Source organism: Chamaea fasciata, unplaced genomic scaffold (genome assembly GCF_029207755.1).
Source record: "Chamaea fasciata isolate MVZ Bird 193981 ecotype frontalis unplaced genomic scaffold, bChaFas1.0.hap1 SCAF_6, whole genome shotgun sequence".
Taxonomy (NCBI): domain Eukaryota; kingdom Metazoa; phylum Chordata; class Aves; order Passeriformes; family Sylviidae; genus Chamaea; species Chamaea fasciata.
This window is the reverse complement of record NW_027094091.1, coordinates 54,602,306-54,623,788: the sequence shown is the minus strand read 5'-3', so window position 1 is coordinate 54,623,788 and position 21,483 is coordinate 54,602,306. Positions and strand designations below refer to the sequence as shown.

Here is a 21,483-nt window from a genome sequence, read left to right as displayed (position 1 = left end):
CAGAAGTTTGGTATTCTGTAGTGGGAGCTGTAAAAAGTAAAGTAGTGCTAGCGACTCTCTTTGCCTTTTGTATAGCCTGCATTAACCTCCCAGAGAAAAAGATCCAAATTGCCTAAGGACTGGGCCAAACCATAGCTCCAAGCAGCTAATATTGCCTGTAAACCTCATTTTGTCATTTTTTTGGCAGTTAACAGGAGTCATCTAAGCACATGGCAGGAGGAGGGAGGGCCCTTGGCCTCAGCATTCTGCCAAAAGCTGCTAGAAACCTTCTGCCTCCCATGTCACCAATCTGCTCAGGTTTAGCACAGAGCAGGCTTGAGAGGAGAGCTCACCACAGCTCTTTTCCAAAATCAGAATCCTGGCATGAGAAGTTTTTTGGTCAGCATTGGCCTTCTGCCACAGAGTCCAGTGTTAGACAGAGCAGGGCTTGCTGCAGGCTTCTGTGGACAGATCCCTGTAAGCAAACTTAATACCTCTTCTCTTGAAGCTGGCTGTAGGGCAGGCTAAAATTGCTGGGCATTGCTGACTCTGCCTTTCTGGCTGGCCTACCTCTTCTATCAAATGCTGTCTCTAACATTGTCCCATCCTTCCTCCACTCACCTTGTTGACAAGTGGCCTCAAGCCAAGGGCAAGAATGAGGCAGTGCACCTTAGAGGTTTATGCTTGTCCTCCTCATTTTCCTCCTCTTGTTACAGGTGAACTTGGTGGCAGTGAGAAATAATTGCATTATACAAATGTATGGTGCAGGATGAGCCCAGGGCAAAATGGTTTCTCCGATCTCAGGGAAGGAGGACATCTCAAGTGATCCAAACCCCAAAGCTGTGCTAATTGTGCAAGCTATTATTCAAGAATAAAAGCATGTGTCTGTCTTGGGAGTTTGGCAATTAGTCCACAACTCTGGCACATCAGGGAGGGTCTGATATCCAAGTAATCCCTGCAGATTTACAGAAATCGGAATCTGAAAATCTGTCCAGTGATACATAAATGAGACAACTGACAATAATAGAAGGATTCATGGAAGTCAATATGTTGAATTGCTGCCTGACAGACAGGGCAGCCTTGATATGGTCAAAATGGTATTCTGAGAAGCATCAATGCACTCTTATTTTCCATAAGCAAACTTGGTGCGCATGTACCGTGGGGAAATTTTATGGAACAAACCAGCAGAACATTGGATGGAATTTCTGGTTTAGGGGGAGGGTATTTTGGTGTTTTTATAATGAGGCCAGGAGGACGGGGAGTTGTTGAAAGATGCCTGGTATCAGATGGGCCATGAATCTGCTGGAGGCTTAAACTTCTGTCACTATCACATAAAGATAGGCTTGGGTTGTATGTTGAATTTTGTGATTGGATTTGTGCAAATGTAGCTGGGAGGGCACATCATCCCTGTATCTGGAAGCCTTTTTGGTTTGGGTGAGTTTTCATTCTTCTGGAATAAAGGAGGAAAGGAGTTGGCTTTTATTTCAGCTTGTGACTGGTGTGCTAGGCTGGGAAACAAGCATTTGGTTCCTAGCATCACCATGGATTTCCCATGAGATCTTCCAGAAGCTGCAAAACCCTTCTGCGGCTGAGTTGAGAAGGACAATGTGTAGCTACTTCATGTGGATATTTGGGGATTAATATATTCACGTTCGTCAAGCTGTTTAAGATCTTTGGATCAAAGAGGCTGTAAAGATGGGAAATACAATTGCTTGTTGTCAAGTGATATTGTTTACTAATACTTTAGGGCTTTGTTTTCAAGGCATCTCAAAGTGTGTTTCTTTTTTTTTTTTCTTTTGCAAACTGTAGCCTGGATTTCTTTTAAAACAGGTAAGATTTCTGAGAGCTCTTTAATTTCACAAGTATTTGCCAGCTATTTGACCATCTAGGCAAATCCAACGGAAAGCTAAGACTGAACTTAAATCATCCGGTGTCCCATAACTTGGTCTTTCCATGGAAAGTATCACTGCAGGGCCCAAACTTTGGGATGGTTGCCAGAACCTGCAGCCATCCCCTGGCGTGCTGCAGGCTACAGCAAAAGCCATTAGGATCACTTTTTCTAAGGGCTAAGAAAAGGACCAGGAGCAATACAGATGTTATTACATCTGCTGTAGGACAGGTGCAATCTTGCTGAGCAGGTGGGATCCCGGTGCTTGGATTGCTTGTTGTCATAAAATTTTCTTTGCTTGTTCAAGTACAATGCAGGACTGTAATTTTATATATCAAAGCCGACTAGTTTTTCACCTGGTAAGTAGAAATAATGACAGTGCCATAGTTGCTATTTACCTGTTTCAATAACGGATTTCTAAAACCCTATATAAAAGGGATCTACAGCTTGTTTTTAAAATGAGAAAATCAAGTCACTGAGTGGAGAAGTGATTTCTCTGGGCAGCCAGCAACCAGACCCTGTTTCTGCAGATCTTATCTGAATGGTACCGAAACTATCTCGGCACAGCATATGGGTAAAACCCGCTGCTGAATGTGATCCCGCTTATAATTTTAGCCTCAGTGTTGACTGTGTTTCTGTGTTAATCCCTGCAGCTTTCAGCCGTGCCCCCGTGCCCATGGCTGTGGTCCGAAGGGAGCTGTCCTGCGAGAGTTACCCCATCGAGCTGCGCTGCCCAGGAACAGATGTTATCATGATTGAAAGTGCCAACTACGGCAGGACTGATGATAAAATCTGTGACTCTGATCCTGCTCAGATGGAGAATATCCGCTGTTATCTGCCAGATGCCTATAAGATTATGACTCAAAGGTACGGTGTTTAATATTCTTTGTTTGCTGACTGTTGGTTTTTTAATCCGGAGTGTACACACCAGTTTGTGTGTGTGTTTGCATGAGAAAACACAGGTACTTGGTCTGGATGTATGTGCACAGAATTACAGCTACCATTGCTAAACTGTGGGTTTAACCAAGTTGGTTTAACATTATGCAATATAAATAACATTTCATGTAAGTACATCAGTCATCTTGATTCTCACTGCCTCCCAATTTTCCCTCTGAAATACCTAAATATCAAGGCTCTAAATGAATGTAGAAAGTGAAATCTTTCTCAAAATGCATATTCACTAGTTTTTCTGCTGTGTTCAAACAGAAGGCCAGTAATCTCCTTGAAACAATCAATATTTTGTTTTCAGAATAACATTTACAGTTTTCAAAACACAGAGTGGCGTCTGCATCCTTCCTTGTGTTACCAGGCTTAGTTTAGGGAAGATCTGAATTTCCAGTCAAGCATTGGTATTCTCATTGATGAATTGCTAAATTTCTGTAGAATAACTGTAGCCTTTAAGTGTAGCGGCTGCATTTGGAAATGGTGACTGAGATACAGTCAGACGTGTAGACAGACTCCTGTCTGGCTTGCAGAGCCAGGGCCTAACAGTTTATTCCAACCTAGAGGTGTGTCCTTGGTTATGAAAAGCCTTTTAAATATTGCTGAATTTTTAAGGAAATTTTCTGGCACAAGTGGTGTTGTGGGAAGGATTCATAAGTCACAGCTCTCTATGTGTAATTGAATTCAGTAATACATTCCTAATACATGAATAATTATTTAGTGCATTTGACTGTTAATTAGTAATAGAGATTAGTATTTCGAGGGATTAATAATAGCATTGGCATAGGCAAAGTGTTGCTAATTGATGTCATGACAACAGTGTTTGGGTCCTAACAGTGACCTCATAGCTTAAAGCAGTGCAGGGTTTTAATGGAGTATCTTGCTGTTGTGTTTGCTCTGAAATGCTTTGCACTAAAATGGACTGGTGTGAGCAATGTGGGTTTCAGCTGTGTTTCACATGCTAACTGCTATTTTTGACTCCCTTTTAGAAACTGCGCCATGTTGAGTATTTAGGTCTCAAAATGTTGAGAAGTCTCATGAGAAATGTCCCCACTGCTGCATGTGGCTCCTCCAAGACCATTCTTTTAGTTGGACCTCCTGGTTGAAGTCGTCTTTATAGGGTTGTGCCAGCTACATTTTCGAGAGATGTGGGAAGGGTAACAATGTGCCATCAGCCAGTTCCTTGGATTCAGTGTGGTTTTAGTGGAATTACTGTAATTCTCCTGTTCAGGTTGTTAGTGGCTCCAAGCAGAAACCCTTAATCCTGTGCATATTGGCAGAATAAAGCCATGTCATTGCCTTTGTGGCTGTTACAGAGAACAAAGTATTCATATTTTTATATTTGTATGTATTAATGTCCTCCAGGCAGCAGCTCCCAAGCCAACTGCAGAGCTCTGCAACTTTCTGGGCAGTCTCTACACGTAGCAAGCCTGCAATAAACATTGGCCCTTGAATCAGGGCGGGCACATAATCGTCTTCTGTGCCTGTGGCACTGCAATGAAAACTTGTGGTGATCACTCACCTCCAGGTATCATCAGTGCAGGCTCAAATGGCTTAGCAGAGAGTTAGGGAAGCTCATCTCTGGGGCAGAGTATCTCTGGTCTTGCATTTGGGCAGAAAGTGGTGCTGAAGAGGATGGGCACTGAAAGGGGGAAAAGGTGTGCAGTCCTGTTATTGGGTACTATGGAGTTTCTTGAATATAAATATAGCCTGATGTTAAAAGACAGGTAAAAGAGTGGAAAATATTCTACTTGGCATTTTTGTCAGTCTCGTTTCTTTTTTTAAGTCTCCATTAATTCAAAGAGTTGAAACAATTTAAAAATAAAGCCATTAAAATGAAATATGTTCTTAAGATGCAAACCAGTCTGTCAGCTCACAGCTCCGAATACACTTTGCAGCTGAGCCTCTGAAAAAAGTAGTTTAAAAAGAAAATTGTGACAGCCTAGTAGTTGTGGCACTAACTATGGCATTTTCTTCTGAAAACGTCTACCTGCAAAATTAATCAATTTAGCAGTATTTGGGTGGGTTTGCAGATTAATGCAGGCTCTAACAAAGTGAGCTTGTCTTTGCTAATGCTGCAGAGTGGGGGAGCAGCTACTGGGAACTGAAGATTGTCGTGACAGTGAAACCTGCATGGTAATTGAAGCTGTCTGTGTATTGGAAGAAAAGTGGTATGTGCAGAGTGTGCTTATTATGAATTGATTAATTATTGCATTCATAAATACACAGTCCCCTTGTAGGCTCTATAGTAAGTTGTCTCACTACTGGCAGATTTTAATCAGCAACGCATTCCGGCGTGGCTGTGTGGAGGGAGAGAGGGAAAGATGGGAAGGAAAGTGTGTGAGACAGAGGTGGTGGTAATGAGTGAGCTGAGGCTGTGAGTGAGCAGATTTATGGTAGGTATTAGTGATTGCTCCCCCAGCCCACCCCCACCAAAAGAAACCCCCCAAAACCCAACAGCCTGAGCTAACATGTTCCTTTCTTCTGTAAGCTTATATAAATTAATTTTTGCAGATGACTACATGAGGTTATTTTGAAAGGGAAAGGCATAAATCTTACGGTGTGTTTGTGGAGCCCCCTAAGCAGAGGGAACACAAGGAGCTCTTGCTGCAAGTATTGCCCTGAAACTCTCTACAATCTTGGGAGTGTTTCTAGAAGTAAAGGACATTTAAACAGCTTGTAGGGAGCTCTTTTATAGGACATTAAATCTCTGAGGCCTATTTTAGGTTTTTTTTGGTTTTTTTTTTTTTTTTTTAATTTTGTCAGCTTCTCCTTCAAACATCCGAGCAGCTGTTGTCCATAACAGCTCAGAAAGTGTGCTTTATGAACTGAAGCTTTTCTGATGTGATTAGAAAAAAATGTATTTTGTTTTGTGTTTCATTTGGAGAAGCATCTTTGCAAGGCCTGTTACAAATAATTAAATTCTAACCATGCCCATTGTAAACTGTGTGCACTGTACCACGGGAGACTTTGCCATGTCCTCCCCTGAGTGACTGTGCCACAAAATTAACATATCATCCATTCCAACAGCCAGGGTTCCCTGCAAACAATAGGGAAAAGCAGCCTCCCATTCCCGTAAGAGTTGCCTTTGTTTTTCTAGTGTTAAACACAGTTTAGTATGCTTAAAACACCCTGAAGAAAAAAGGAAATAAAAATAGCTTTTGGTGTGCTCTCTTGAATTTGCTGTTGATGCTTCCAACCAAGGGAGCATCGTGGTTTGAAAGCAAGGGAAGGAAGAAGAGGGGATCAGGTTTTTTGCATGTATGTTCACAGAACTTTATGCTGTCAATACCACCTTTACATTTAACTTTGAAGTTTGGAACATTCTTTTCCGTGGACTTTAACCTCAAATGTTAAAAAGGGTGGGGGGAAGAGGGAAGTCCAAGCAGGAGCAGTAGGAAGTACCTGACATGTAGGTACACATATATAGAGCACTTTTTTTCCCCTAAAGGCAAGAGCAAGGTTTTCCTTTTGCTTTTCAGATCCTTGCCTACCCCAGCCATCATCTGTTCCTCTTAATCTGGAGGAAGGAAAGGAGGGATGGAATAATGAGGCAAAATGACAAAATCAGCAGGCGGAGCAGAAGAGACGGGAGAAATGTTCACAAGTCTCAGCAGTTGTTCTCAAGATCAAAGCAAAATTTTTTCTGCCCTAGAAGATGTGGTAGGCTCTTGCTGGGGAAGTCTCATCTCTCAACAATGCAGAGAGCTCAGTTTGCAAAGTAGGCAGTGTTTGCCTTTTGCAACAGCAGAACCATGCAGAGCTCTTGTATGCTGCTCTTGCCACTTCTGGCTTGGGGATTGAGGGCTGTTGAAAGCTGCTCAGCTATCTGCTCTCTTCTCCCCTGAAGGGAGGCACAGCTGGGAGGTACTAGATGTCCTGTTGGGCCTGCAGTAGCTTAGCTGAGCTAATTTCCTTTAGGTTTGAGTCTGATCTGCATGGTGTGTCCCTGTGGTTTCAGTGTTGACATCATTGATGAAGATTGCAGGTCAAGACTTAAAGGAAAAAAAAAAAAAAGAAATAGTGCAAGACTGCAGGAATGTAAGACTGGTCAGTTGCTCTCAGATTTCCCTTTAGTTTCATCAGAGGACCTAATCTTTTTATGTGAGAAAGGGCACTCACAATTCTCTTGGTAGTTGGAGGGATGGTAGCAGGAACTTTGCACAGCATAGGGGAGAATAAATAAATTGAATGAAGCTGCTTGCATTACACTGCAAAGATTTTTCATCTTATGAAGGGTTGTGTTTTGCTAATGTTTTTGGTTGATGACCTGAAAAATGCAGGAGTCTGAAATGAGTGCCATTATTATTGTAATAATATTGCATCTCATGGCTTGCTGTTATTGATGTTATCATCTCCTGCAATTTTCAAGACACTTCTCAAATGTCAGTGCTCTGCACTTGCATTGGGAAATAAAGAGGCAGGATTACCTGTGTTTTACAGATAGGATCATTCACATTGGTCATTCATAAGATGGCCACTGGATTTGAACAGACTGGTTTTGGGATGTTCTTGTAGAGTCTTTTATATTAAGTAGCTTGTTGCAGTGCATGTGTGAAGGTGCAGAGGACAAGTAGAGCTGCAGACCTGGAGGCTCTGTACTGACAAGGCCATCAGCAGGACTGAAAGGAATGGCTTCAGCTGAACTGCAGCACAGTTGTGTCAGGCTCCACAAAATTAATGGCATATTTCTTAGAAAACAGCCCCCTGCTTAGATGCTGTCATCACCTCTGACTCAGATACCGAATGCCCTATTTGGTAGGAACCCCCCACCACCCTCCTCTGCATCCTGAGCACATTTTGCTAAGACTGCCAAGATACTACTCATTTTTCTAAATTTGTTACCACACAGATGGCATGAGAAGTACATTTCTGAAGGACTGAGATGCTGCAATGGGAAGCTAGGCTTTCTGGGAAGCCTAAGTCTGGCGCTTTGAGATCTCCACGTGAAAAGCATCAATATGGAAAAATACTAATGTTTCAGTTAAACAGTTTTTGTAACCAATAGAAATCAATGGGGAAAACTGAAACTCACGTTCCCTGGGTTCTGGTTTTAAAGGTTAGAAAACAAGCCTCACCACTTGGTTAAACCATCTATTCTTTCACCATGGGGAAAGATTTTAAAATGAAGGGAATTCTGTTAATCTCACCTGAACCTTGACCCTGGGACAAGGGCACATGTGCTGTATTTCTAAGACAGGGAAATATCAAAAATAACCAAACAGCAGTAAGTCCTAGTGGGGTTTTGTGCACTGGGCTGTTGCATCACTCTAAAATAGGTTGCTACTTCCCAGCCTACACGGTCTTAATTTATCCTGCCTCTTCCTTTCCTGAAAATGATGTCGGAGTAAATTCTTAAAGTGACAGCCCCTTGGAATTGCCCTGGTACCCTAGGAAATCAGGGTTTTCCAGCTCAAACATCTCAGATGATTGCAGCTGCCATGGTAACAGATGAGGAGGAGGCAGTAGCTTCTGAAGGTAATTAGGTTCCAAACCGTGGAAGGCTCTGTAGATCAAAAATAGTGCTTTAGGCCTCCCTGGGGACCAATTGGTAGCTGTGGCCAGCTATAAAACACCACACTTAAAATAAATAAATAAATGGATGGTTGTATTGTGCTTTGGCTGTTGGGATTTGGTTGCTGGTAGCATGTGACTCCAGGACATTGCCATTTGGGAAAATCCAGACTTGAGCAGAGAAAGCAACGTGCAACCAGCAGCCCCTGTGGCCAAAGGGAAAGGCCTTCTTGATGTGGGCTTGCTGGAGGAATTAATCTTTGCTGTTCGCTAAGTTTCAGTTTTTCCAGGTATTTTGTTTTGTTTCTTTCCAGTTCCTCCTCCTCCCCCCCAACCCCGGCCTTAACTGGCAAAGAGAAGACACAGGATAATCTCTTGGGTAAATCAGATCTTGAAGTGGCCTCAGAATCCCTGAACACATGATGGGCTGAAAACCATGCAGGAAAAATCCAGGTTTATTACTGCATCCATTGCTTTACTAGTGTGAAAGTGGCCTCCTCCAGCCTGTCAGAGGGAAGGAACTGGCCAGCCCTTGGCAGCCTTTCGCATGTAGCTTTTGCCAGTGGGAGAAGACCTATGTGAAACATCATCCTGTCATCTGTTTTTCTTCTGAGTGTTGGAGGCTTGTTGAGAGCAGCAGCTCAGTTGTTAAGGTGGGAGGACGGGTTAGGCAAGGATGGATGTGTTGCTGGCAGCAGAGTCCTGGAACCACAAAGAAGGGTGCTCAGGGAAGATGCAGCTTTAGGCTCTTGGGTGTTCTCTGCTTTTGCTGAAACAGGTTTTGTACCATGCAGGCATTATCCGAAATGCCCAAAGAGCAAAGTTTAAAGCCAGGCATCTGCATGCTTCCCATAGCACCTCCTGTCCATTACCTAAACAGCTGAAGTGATAAAACTCAAAGATGCTTTTGCTCAGTCTTCCTGCATCTTCCATTCACCTGAATGTGGCAGTCACAGGAAGCTGTTACAGGAATTGGCCTGCAAATGCTGGGTCTTCTTGTCATGAGGCTTAAATCTCTGCAAAACATTGTAAGATAGTCTATAAGGTTTATTGAGGCTAAGTAGACTTAAATTATTTTAAGATAAAAAAAAAATCTTAAGAAAAACAAACAAAAGAAAAAATGTCTTTTGATTAGAAAAATGTGTGCACACTCCGCTGGTTGGTTTTCTGGTTAGGAATAATGTCTGAAGGGCTGTGAGGTAAGATGTCTTTGAACTAATGCATCTATATCACTTTCTTTTGCTTCTTTCTTCATGTACAAAAGAGCTCAGTTTAGTCTGTGCCTGAGGTCGAAATCGGGTTTATACACAGGGGATTGTCTATTCTCTGGGACATTTCAAAGCTTTCATTCAGCACATTTTTGACTGCATCGTTTGTGGGATCTTTGGAGCTTGAACTCCATATTCCGTTCCAAGATGTGTAAAACCAGCACTGGTGTATACCACACCCTCTGTGTGTGTCTGCCTGGGATTTCTGTGCCTCTCTGCAGGGCTTGAGGCGCTCCCTGGAGACCTCCCTCACCTTTTGCACACTTGCAATTTGGCATCCACAGTGTGCCTCTGCATTTTGTGTGATCACTCTGCTGATACCAAATGCAAACAAGCAAAAGAGATCCATTAGACACAAAATATTTGCTTGCCAGCACAGGAAATATGGACTGATGCAGGCAATGTTCCTGGATGATCAGTTCAATGTGGTCCTAAATTGAAGCGTGTATTTTGTTAGAGGGATAAACTGAAGTTTATTTCAACCTCTTTGGGAAAAAGAGGGAAGGGAAGGACAGTTACTGCAAGCAGTGACCCAAGAACAGGTTTTGCTGCCCATTGTAATTCGGGAGAAGGATTTTATGTGTCAGTAAGTGGAGTGCATAAGAAATGCCAGGCCACATTTGTGATGTAAAGAAAGGGCAGGATATGGAATTTGATTAGAGCCATCTTCTATGCATTATGTATAAGATAATACATTGGTGTCAGTTATATTGAGTAGAAGCCTTAATTCAGCTTGAGTCCTGCTGACATCGTAAACTGGGAGACAGGGAGTGGTTTATGGGCAGTAGTGGAGTCTCCAGACTAAATTATGGCCTCAGCATTCAGTCTGTTACTGAGAGTTGCAGTTGGTAGCAGGCAGTATATTACATGCTTTTACCCAGAGTAGGGCTGGTGACAAGGAAGGGAAAAACTTTATCACAGAGACACTGTGAGAAATGGAAGACTGAGTTATGGGCAAGACAACAATAGAGAACTATAAAACTAATGCAGGAAAAGAAGGCAGGATTTCGAGCTGGCCAGAAGGAAAGATGCCAGAACGGGAACAGAGTTCCCCACGCAGTCTGGTTTGCCCCTGTGCCCAGTCCTGCTTCCCTCAGGGCAGGATGTGGCATCCCACAGAGGACAGGGGCTATCTCTGCCACTCCCATGACTTTTTTTGTTGTGATCCCTCATAGTTAGAGATAGCCTTTCACCCTAATGTCCAAGATTTTTAATATCCTATCTAGATTTTCAGCCGTAATTATGTATTTTTGCTGTCTGTATAAATGGTCAAATCCTTTCTGAATCTCGTTAAGTCTCTGGTCATGGTGACTTCTAGGACTTCTAAGTCCAGCAGGCAAAAATTAATGTTAGGTCTTAATTTCATTGCCATCCCTCCTCATTGTGGAGACAGAGGCATCCAAGCTACCTTTGCCATTTCTGCTCCTTAGCTTGTATTCATTTATTATATGGCTTCTAACCTTTCTGTTTTCCAAGGGAGAACGTGATCATCTTTCAAATATTTCTTCTTATGGGAGTTGGTATGGATTTTTGTTACAAGTGTGTGAAGGTTCTTCTTGTTCTTTCTGAATACCCTTCATTTTTAAGCAAACCCAAAAGGACAGAAGAGAGAGAGGAAAAAAATGTGATAAATTTGAGAGTTTGAGGTCATTTCTCTCTGTAAAGCCGCCTTCCGCTCTTCCTTTTCCCAAGTGGCTTTGAATTCTACAGAATGTCCCTTTTGACTCAAGGGTATTACACCCCCACAAATACAATTGCATCCTTCCCCAAAAGGCCTGCTCTGCTCCTGATAAATGATTAGTTCTCTTGGTTGCTTGGAACAGATTGTTCCACTTCAATGATTACAGTGGTGCCAGCTAGTACCAATGGAAAGGAAAGTCTGGTCCTTGATACTAGCAAATGTGTGGAGTAAAATATCAATGTCCATTAGGCTGGGGAGAGCAAGGTTAGTTCTGGGAAAAGTATAGTACTTGTTACAGGCGTCCAGGGTCTTAGTCACACATAGTGGGGCACTACAACCTTGTGACAGATGCTGGTGGACTGGACATGTGCTCAAGTTGGTATCTCAAGTGATTTTACTATGGGTCATGGAAAATTTCACGTACAAATGCAGAGGAGTCATTGTCATTGATATCTCAGGGAGCAAAGAAGACATCTTTAAAAAACCCAAGTCTGCCAGTGTCAGAAGTGCACCTTCACACCCTTTTTAATTATTGGCAAGGTTGCTGACAGCTGAAGACAGGCATCTTAATATCCAAGACACCTTAAAAAAACCCCGAACCCCTTAATGATACATACACACAAAGAAAATCGGTCACCTTCAATGCAGTGGATTAGTTGGAGCTCTGGAAAATCAATTTTGTTTGATTAGCTGCACTTGTAGGTAGATGGAAAGAGTTAAAGCCAGGCACCAAACAATGCAGGGTAATGCCTGTTGTGGTGGGCTGCAATCCAGAGAACACTTTGGTGCCTGTGTAGCTTTGCATGTGACGAGAGCTGTCTGAAGTCAGCATGGAGGTAGAAGCCTTCCAGGAAATCTCCGCAGAGAGAGAGAGAGAGGCCTCTCCTCGTTTTTGGGGCCTGGATGGCATCCAGGTGGTAAAAGCACTCAGTGGTTCACCTCACCAAATCACTGGAAGTCAAGGGGACCTACGGGCGACTTACCCACTACCTACTTAGCTGCAAACCACATGGGTTGGTGAGCCAAGCATTGCAATCATTACTTCCCCTGTGTCAGTCTATTGTGGGGGGAAAGTCTTCTATGCTCAGAGGTGGCTGAAGGGAAACTGAAGTTGTAAACACTTGACAATTACTTAAAAACCAAAAGTACTCTATAAAATAAAGGGAGAGAAAGAGGATGGAGGTTTTGTTGTATAGTGCTTAAAAGGCACTTTGTTGCATCAGCTAACATATTCAATGCCAGCTGACACAGCGTGCTCCGAAGATGTTTTTTTTATCAGGAAACTTTGGTTTGGAGTAGAAACCTCCTATAGATAAAGTATCCTTCAGAATGACCCATGTATTTGTATTTGCTGGTACTGACAATAGATGAAATAAATTCCTTTACTCCTTTCTCCATGGCTTAAATTTAAAAGGTTTAAAAACACTTAAAAGCACCCATTTGCAGCCAGGAGCCTGACTCCCACTGAACTGGCATGAGTCTTGAGGTCTCAATGTCCAGAAATTTCTTTTCAAAATGGAAGTTCACTCTTAAATGGCTCTAGTGCCTTTTAATATTTTGCTCATGATCTAATTTGGATCTTAAGTATACCAATTTGGAAACAGCCTGCCTGACATCAAGCTATGAGTTTTTAAACTCATATGGTTTAATAAGATTAACTTGCTGCAGTTCTGATACAGTCTTCAGTGAAAGCTTATTCAAATTAAGAATCAGTCAGAGGGGAAGTAGCCTCAAGCATAAAGTAGGAGTGAGGTGGTGCCAAAAATCAGGGCTCCGAGAGGCTTTGTTGTCTCAGCCTTCGCTGAGAGCAGAAACCTTTACTGTCAAATTAATGCACTAAGAGGGGAGGGGGAAAAAAGCATAATTAAGAGATTAAAACCCAATAGTCCCTTTTTCAGCTGTCATCCTTGGAGGTGTACACAAATATGCACCCATAGAAATGGATACATAGTTCAATTTTTTTTTATTATTTTTGAGACTCCAGAATACATACTAAAATATGCGGGAACTTGAATTACGGAGAATAATTCACAAAGTACAGCAGGGCCACTAAAATGAATGAATAAATAAGTGAGTTTGAAGAGTATACCTGCCAAATCTGTGTTTTGGGGCTCTTCTGCATAAAGTAATTAATTCATGTATTTTAAGCATGTTAGTTTCTTCCAGTGTTTCCTTGCATTTCAGCAGCACAGTATCTCCACCGTGAATTTAATTTCCTCAGTGTTGGTACAGGAAATCCTGATTGTGAAACATCTTTTAACCCAAGGTTACATATTAATCCCCTTCCTCCCAGAGGGACATCCTCAAGTTTGGCAAATACTGTGTGATTTCCAAATGTGCACCATATTGATAACATGTATATGGAATTGGGGCCCTTCTGGTTCTGATTTGGATTCTGAGCATGTTGAGCATTTTTTCTTCTTCCATGAAGAGGAAAACTCTCAGCAGAGCTTCCATGCATAATTTCATTCCACTGTTTCAGCAGGAATAATGCAGCTGTGAAAGAGGAATGTGAAATCAAGAGCATATCACTTTTTGAAAATCACAAATTTTATTAGGGGCCTTACAGGAAGGAGGAAATCTATAGGACAGATTGGTCACAGTCCAGTGTTGCTCAGCATGAAGAGAAACAAAGCTGGAGTGCCTGTGGTGCTAATTTAAAGTTGAGTTTAGCATTGGCTACAGGAATGGCTGAAGGGCATAGCTGTGAGCATGAGGCTCTGAAGCAAACACTGGGTACTTTTGAAATTCCTGTGCTGCGAGAGGAGCCATCATCAGTTGTTGGTGGTCCATGGCAGGGCCTAACTAGAACAAAATCATACAAAAATGTGTTGACCACACAGGAGAATTAAAAAAAAAAAAAACCTTAGACACTCATATTTGCAGGGGTATGTCTTTTTTGTAAGGGTCATGAAAACATGCCTGTCCTGTCTTCTGTGGCATTTAAAAATACATTGAAAATAAAGGTGGTGGCCTGCTGGTGTTGGTTGCCATATGGCATAGCTTGGTTGTCTTTATCTGGGTAAACCTATTGCAGTAATGGGTAACTTGCAAAAGGAAGAAGTTGCTGGAACGTTTTCTTTCTGGAGAAGTGTACAAAATCTAGTTTGGTCACATGAAGTATTTCTCTATGCTTCCTTCCCTCTTCCAGATGGCTATTGGCAAAATAGACAGGATACAGTATGATGTTTTAAGTATATGCATTTCTTTAATGTGCAACACTTGGCATGTTTGTATATACATCTAGAGTGACTGCATATATGTAGAGGGGGATGTACATATGAGAAAGTACAGCAACATGTGCACAGAAAAATAGCAAATGACAGCCTTTTTTAAAAAGAAAACAGCACAGCTCTTGCACAAAGAACAGAACTGATGTAGTATCAAGAAGGAAGCAGAAGCACCACACAGTCTCTTCAGAGCTGATACCAGTAGCAACATCCACATGATCCCAAAGGTATTGCAGAAAACTAGCAAATCTAAATTGTATTATGATGTAGATGTTGGTCATTTGGGTTTCCTCAAAACTGCAAAGAAAGCAAGAAAGTTGTGCTGCCCTGGATATGTGTTAAGCCCGTGCTTCTATACCACATATAATGCTGAAAGATTGTGGTCTTAACATCCCACACAGGTGTCGTGACTTTCAGCTTGGCACCTCCAAACTTTTATGGCTGCTCATCAATGAACTCACACTGTGACTGTGTATCCCACTTTTGTCCACTGTGTGTAAGACCATAGTAGGCAAATGGAGTCCAAGGGAGCTGGCTTCGTAGCATGCCCAAGAATTTAGCTTTTGAATTCCAGCTGCTTAAACTTTTCCTTTTTACCCAAGCTTGTTATTTGAGCGTCATCTTATTATCGTCTTATCATCTCATTATTAGGTATCAGAGATAGCTGCAACTCTTGCTTTAATACCTTCCATTTTCTCCTGGCTTCACTTTCTGCTGGACTTTTTCTTTCTTCCTAAGTGCTTCTCAACATCCTTTTGGTTCTAGGTGATCACTCTTTTCTCTGTGAAAACTGTGCTATTGTTGCTTATTTCTAAGTAATCCTTATGTCTTTTTTTTTTTTTTTTTTTTTTTTAATGTGGTCACAAGGAAGCTTTCTAGGCTGTGTCGAGGTGTAGGTCCTGTGGTGCCCTGGAGTGAATTTGGAGTGCCCTGATTTGGAGGTGCTCAGGATCTGGTGTGTTCCAAAAAGCCTTTGTGTGGCTGCACCAGCAAGTGGCTCCCACAGGGACGGCACCCCAGGGAGGGCAGTTCCCATGTGCAGTGTCTTCCTACTGCCAGCATTATGTGGGGAAGTAGGTGGGTAGGTAGCAAGCTCTTTGCTTGTCGTCTTTTGGCACTGAAGAGGCAATCTGTATTTTGCTGGGGAGCCTCATACAGCTGGATTTCTTTGATGTTGCACTGTCAGCCGGTATGGAATTAATATTTTACAGTGCTTTTGTTCTGTGACTGTGTCCAGCCCCTTCAATCTTCCCAGCTCCTAATGAGCTGAGTCCCCTGACTTTTGCTGGTCTGTGCATGTGGCTCTGCCAGTGCTAGCAGGTCAATCCGTGTTTGTATTCCTGGCCTTGAGCTGTGCTCTGAGATGGCAACAACCCTGAGTGTGGAGACTTGCTGCCATTTCAGCTCAGCTTTGAGTAAGTGATCATGCCTTGCTGAGGCTCTGAGTAACCTGAGATGCTGTGCAAGGCAATATAAGCAGCAGAGCAGGGTGAAAAGTACAGGACTACATGTGCAGGAAGCAACTCCAGATCTGTTTGGAGCCTGGGTGTGATCAGTGATGTTTCTAACAGTGTTTTGGAGCATGAAGAACCTGATTCTGGAGGGTCTGGGGTATTGCAAAGCACTGTTGAGATTTGGTAGCTCAGTTCAGCTGAGAACATTTCCTGAATCACTGTGGTCATCTTTGCAAGCAAATGTTTGCAGGATCCAGGCTATCACTTTTGCAAATCTCCTGCTGCAGCTTTCAGGAGGCCACAGAAAGGGCAGAGAAGGAAGAGGAGTGTGCTGGGCTATAGGGAGGATGAAGAGCGTTTTATAGTGAAAAGTTGATTCGAGGAATTGGCTTTCTCTGCCACGTAGTAAATTCATTAGTCATGTAGAGTGAGGAAGTTGATTTATGGCTATTAACTATATTGAATTGACAAAAGTAGCTTCTTGAAATTTAGTAGCCAAAATTAAGGCCTCTCAGGCATTAACAGATTAAACTGCTTAAAACAATTTAATTATTTATCCTGTGCAAATGGGATAGGATACTTCTAGAGTGATGTCTGTACTGCTTTAGACATATTTTAGTGTACCTGTGACTAAAGGTCTGTTTGTGAATCCTGTTAATTGACTATTGGCACAGAGTGGTGGAGGAAAGGAAGGACCTTTGCTGAGATGTAATAATTTTTAATTTTGGGGATTAAATTTTTTAAAAAAAAAGTGAGGAAAAAATACTAGTCTGGTTTGAGCTAATTCTCTCTTCTTTTGTCTTCTTCTGCTTTCCATGAACTCTGTCAGCATCTGTTCCTACAGAAGTTAAAGGAGCCAAAAAAGGAGGCTAATAATAGCATAGTATGTCTGTGTTAAACACAGTATCATGCATGTATACTGCTATTTTTATTGCTGTAGTATGCGGATCAGGTGAGGTCCATCATAACATCTGCATATACATAATTCCCCACCTGGAGACCTTAAAATACCAGTGTAATTTTTTTTTTTTTTTTTTGGTGAGTGATCATGGCATGCAGTCATATCATCTTCAAAGGAAATGACTGTGCTGTAAGTGGCTCGTCCTTAAGTGCTATCCTACCCAGAAAGAGAAGGAAATAATTAAGATGACATGAATTATGTAAAACAGACTTGAATAAAGAGTGACAGAAGGGCTGGCTTTGACAGCTGGATGTTAAATGAAATTTGTTTCTGTTGTTATAGATGCATAGCCTGTTTTAAAATGTATAATTTATTTAGATTTATTTAAGGGGTAGAGTAAAGAAACAAGAAATCTCTGATGCGGAGAATTGAAATAATGAGTTGTTATACAAACATAAATAGTCATTACAAAATATTTTATTGGTCTATTTTTGCTGTATTTATAAGGAGATTTTAAGACTCCTTGAGTGTGTATTTTACATGCATGCAAATACATGCTACATTTTACCCAGCAATCCTTACTGCGTGCTTAATTGAGTTGATAGCAAAAAGACATGAATACTCCTGACTGCTTCAGCTTGGCTCTGGGGAGAGAATGAATTTTTCATCTTTTCTGAAAGAGAATTTATCCTGAATGGCTGTTTCTCAGATTGTGTTTTATTACTCATACCTCTAAGAAGGCTGAAGCTGTAGGTGTGGGAAGGCTTTCTATCCAACTCTCCTGCACCGGCGGACTCGACTCTAAGCTGCAGCAACTTTATCTGTGAAGTTGGAACATCTGCAAAGAAGTACTTAATTATGTTATAATTGGGAGTGTGTGTGTGTGTGTTTCTATATAAGGGTAGGGGAAAAAGGCTGTTGCCCCCCAGAAAAGCTTTCAGATGGTTGGCTGGGGTAGAACTGATCTTCTGGTTAGGGTGGTATAATGCTTTATCAATGTGTCCGCCAACACTGCTGACCAAGGATTTATAGAGGGATGGGAGGAGTTATTTCTTCTGGATTTCGTAGGCCAGGCCATATAGGAACTCACTTGCTGTTTGCTTGTGACTTTTCCATTTATGCTATATTCAAGTACATGCAATTACTATACATTTTAATTTATATCATGGCCTTTTTTTTCAAAATTCAGTGTTCAGCAGGCCATATTTATTTTATGGAGATTAAGCTGATGGAGTGCTTAGGACTCAGTAGTCCTGAAGCAGGCAATTATAGTAAAACTTGCCTTCAGAAGAAATTTTTGCCTCCTCTCCTCTGATTATTGCTGTCCTCAGCCCTGACAGCTCTGTGCATTTGCTTTTCTCAGTGTGAACACCACCTGAGGTTTTTAAGGTTTAGGTATCTGCTAAGTGTAGAAAGAGATCTCTTTCTGCCTGTCCATGGCATTTGCTTTTCCTGTAGGTTGTTTGGAATCAATTGATGTCACTGATCTTTGTGCTTCTGCTGCTCCTGTTTGTTGCAGATACATTTGATGCCTTTGATTGCTGCTGACAGCAGAATTCTCTGATAATTTGTATCTCCGGATGACTGCTTAATTGCCTCCATGACACCCCCAGTAATATGGTCAGGAATTTGCCACTTTGGTCTTGAAAATCATACAATGTGCAGTTTGCTTGCAGGGGTTTTGTGACACTTACAGAGAACTCAAAACTGAGCCTCTTTCTTTTCTATTTTCTGTATAGACTCCCAAAACTGGCTCTGAAGTTGCTCTTGCATGGTGAAGTGGAGCTGGTTTGAAGTTTGGGAGGCGCACAGGCAGCAGTTCGGAGGGATTGTGGCAGGGCCAAAAGCTCTGATTCCCTCTCCCATGCAAACATGCCATTTGCAGATTCAACAGAGGAGGCAGGGGAGCTTCCCACACCCTCTGTTCCTCATCCCAGTTCCACCCAGAAACATGCAGTGTGTGGGTCATTGAACAATTCTCATTCTTTGTTGCCCTAAAATGAAAACTAGAGACCTCTTCAGGTCAAGAATTAAGTTGCAGTAAGGGTAGTTCATTGTTACGTATTTGTGTACCTTGGTTGCCTGCACTGGGTGACAGAACAAATGAGAATTTCAGCAGGGCAGCAGGAGCAGAGTTGTATGGTCAAGGCCTCTAGCATTTCTTATGTTTCTACAATTTTTTCTTGTGTGCTTTCTCAGAAACAACCTGAAGAAAACAGATTTTCTCTCAGTTGAGGTGTGCAGTAGATTTTGTTTTCTGAAACAAGAAGCAATGCCATTCAAAAAGTCGTTCCTATGATTAAAAAGTTGATTACCTCTTTGTATGTCTGGATTTATACCATGCTTTAGAGGATTGACTGACACGTGAATACAGCGTGAGAATTCTTTAATCATTGTTTTCCTGATTATGTTATTCCTCGATGAAAACTGTTCTCTCAGCTTGTAAGGAGATAAATGTCACCTTGAGATCCCTTGAGCCCTGTGGGCACTTCCCACAAGGGGAGACTGGGTTTCTAGCCATGAAATGCAGAGACTGTTGGCAGAGATTTTGTCCCCCAGTGTCCTTTCCCCACAAGTAAATGAGTTTGTTTGGAAGAATCATGGATCCTTCCCATGCCGGGGGTGATGACTTTGTATTAAGTGATCACAAAGTGGGGTATCAGTGGCACTGACAGCAGCTGTTCATGAGTAGCACAGTGCAAGGAGAACCTCTCCCTTGCATTGGAGACCCTTGGCTGGGCCCAGCGGCTTCATCAAGGCAGCAGGAGAGCTGGACATCCTCATGGAAGGAGGGTTAATGAGACGAAACCGGACAGGAATGCTGGGTGTGACAGGAATCTGCTGCATTGTGTATGAAGTTGTAATTTGTCCCTTTTCTCTATCATTTCAAGACACAACTTTTTTTGCCCTTGTGGGGATGGCAAGTACTGAATAAAGTAAGGACAGAGCAATCCCTCCTCTGCAAGCCATTTTAATGTGTGCTTTGGATCAATAGAAAGAATGAAATGCTTGTCAATGCAGAAATTCTGGGAAGGCTATGTTGGGAGGACTGACACCATAGATACTAGAGGAATAAATTTGCCTCTTGGCTCTCCAGAAGCCAAAAAACACTGTAACTCAATGAACATAGTAATAAAAAAAAAAAAAAATCTACTTGCAGGTTCCATTCAGATTACTGAAGATGTTTTTTTGTGTGCTGAATCAGTGTTTAGATAAGTGTTGTGAGCAGGGAGAAGTCCCCTGGATAGCTGTTTGAAACTGTTACTGCCAATAACTTCTTTATCTGCTCTATTTTCTGCTTAGATGTTGCTTGATGTGGAAATGGGTGCTATAGATTTATTTTAGCATTAATTTATATGGGAGAGGTTACTTGTGAACAGTAAATAAAATTCTATTTCCAAAGAAATACTGGAAAATTGGATGTTTGTGACATTCTTGTGTATTAAAATGCATGGTTACATCAATAGATGCCAAAGAAACATATTGGATAATCTGTAAAGTTCACATGGTATTCTTTTTACTACAATTTAGAAGGTAATGGGGAAGAATGACAGTGTCTATATTAGCAGAGTCTTAATTTTAATTAATTGTTGTGATTTTTCTGTATATAAAGGCTTACATCTGTGTTATGTAGCTGTTTGGTCTGACAAGTGCTTTTGCCTTGTAGAGAAATTTTGATTCAAATAAGACAATGTAAGCACCTTTGAGAGAGAAGAAACATGCGTGAAAGCCTAATGAACAACTGGATCATTTTGCATAATGATGCATAGTTTGGTTTTGTTGTTTTGCAGGGTTTTTTTGGAGGTGAGGGAATTGCTGCAGCTGCTACCTGCTATGTGTTGTGTACTAGCAAACTGAATTTAGAGAATGATGAGAGAGCCAAGGCATGTAGCAGGCATAGCTGGGAAGCAGAAAGGATTGGTCACTATAAAAGTGGGGATGGATGGAAGGATGGAAAGCCACAGAATGGCTGAGAGATTTCTAGGGAAGTATTTTAGAAAGGGGCTTGGAGAGCTGATCTGAGGAAGAAGAGGAGGAAATCTTGTGGGTGAAGGCAGAAGTGCTCACTGGTAAGGATGCAAACCTTGATGTGGATCATCAGGCATCTAACTCAGTGATCCTCCGTGTCCTCTGGGGCATGGAAGAAAATGGAGGCTGTCCCTTACTTCCATCACATCCCCAATTAGATTGTGCCCATGAGGGAGATGTAATTTAATTAACTCCAAGAACCTCAGCATTGCCGAGACACTGAAGTGGCTTCGCAAGCATCCCTATGACTTCACTGTGCATTCATTATCCCAGCCTGCTCTCCTGTCACGCCTCCCGCTTTCCAGTTGATAAGAGCCTCTGCCTTTCCATTTGGTCGATTAAATGCTGTAAATTCTGCAACGAGGGGCAAAGCTTTAAATTTCTCAAGCGTGTCTGTGCGTCTTATCATGGAGCCGATTCCATGTTGCTAACAGTATTTGATTCATACTGAAGGAAAATTGATGACCCGAATCCTCCTCACATAAGAGCTTCATTGTTAACATCTCTTGTTCTCAGCCACCTCCCCATTTTTTTTTTATGCCTTCCCATTCAATTTATCAAGCATGCTTTCAGCAATCAAAGGCTAGAAAATCGCTT

At 41.9% G+C, this 21,483-nt stretch overlaps 1 protein-coding gene across 2 annotated transcripts in view; it reads left to right on the top strand.

Moving 5' to 3' along the window:
- ADGRL3 (adhesion G protein-coupled receptor L3) overlaps positions 1–21,483 on the top strand; it is a 480,878-nt gene that overhangs the window by 225,728 nt on the left and 233,667 nt on the right. For both annotated transcript variants that reach the window (XM_066186413.1, XM_066186414.1), the window contains one exon: positions 2,521–2,734. In XM_066186413.1, coding sequence (XP_066042510.1) covers positions 2,521–2,734 — 214 coding nt within the window. The remainder of the gene's footprint in view (positions 1–2,520; positions 2,735–21,483) is intronic.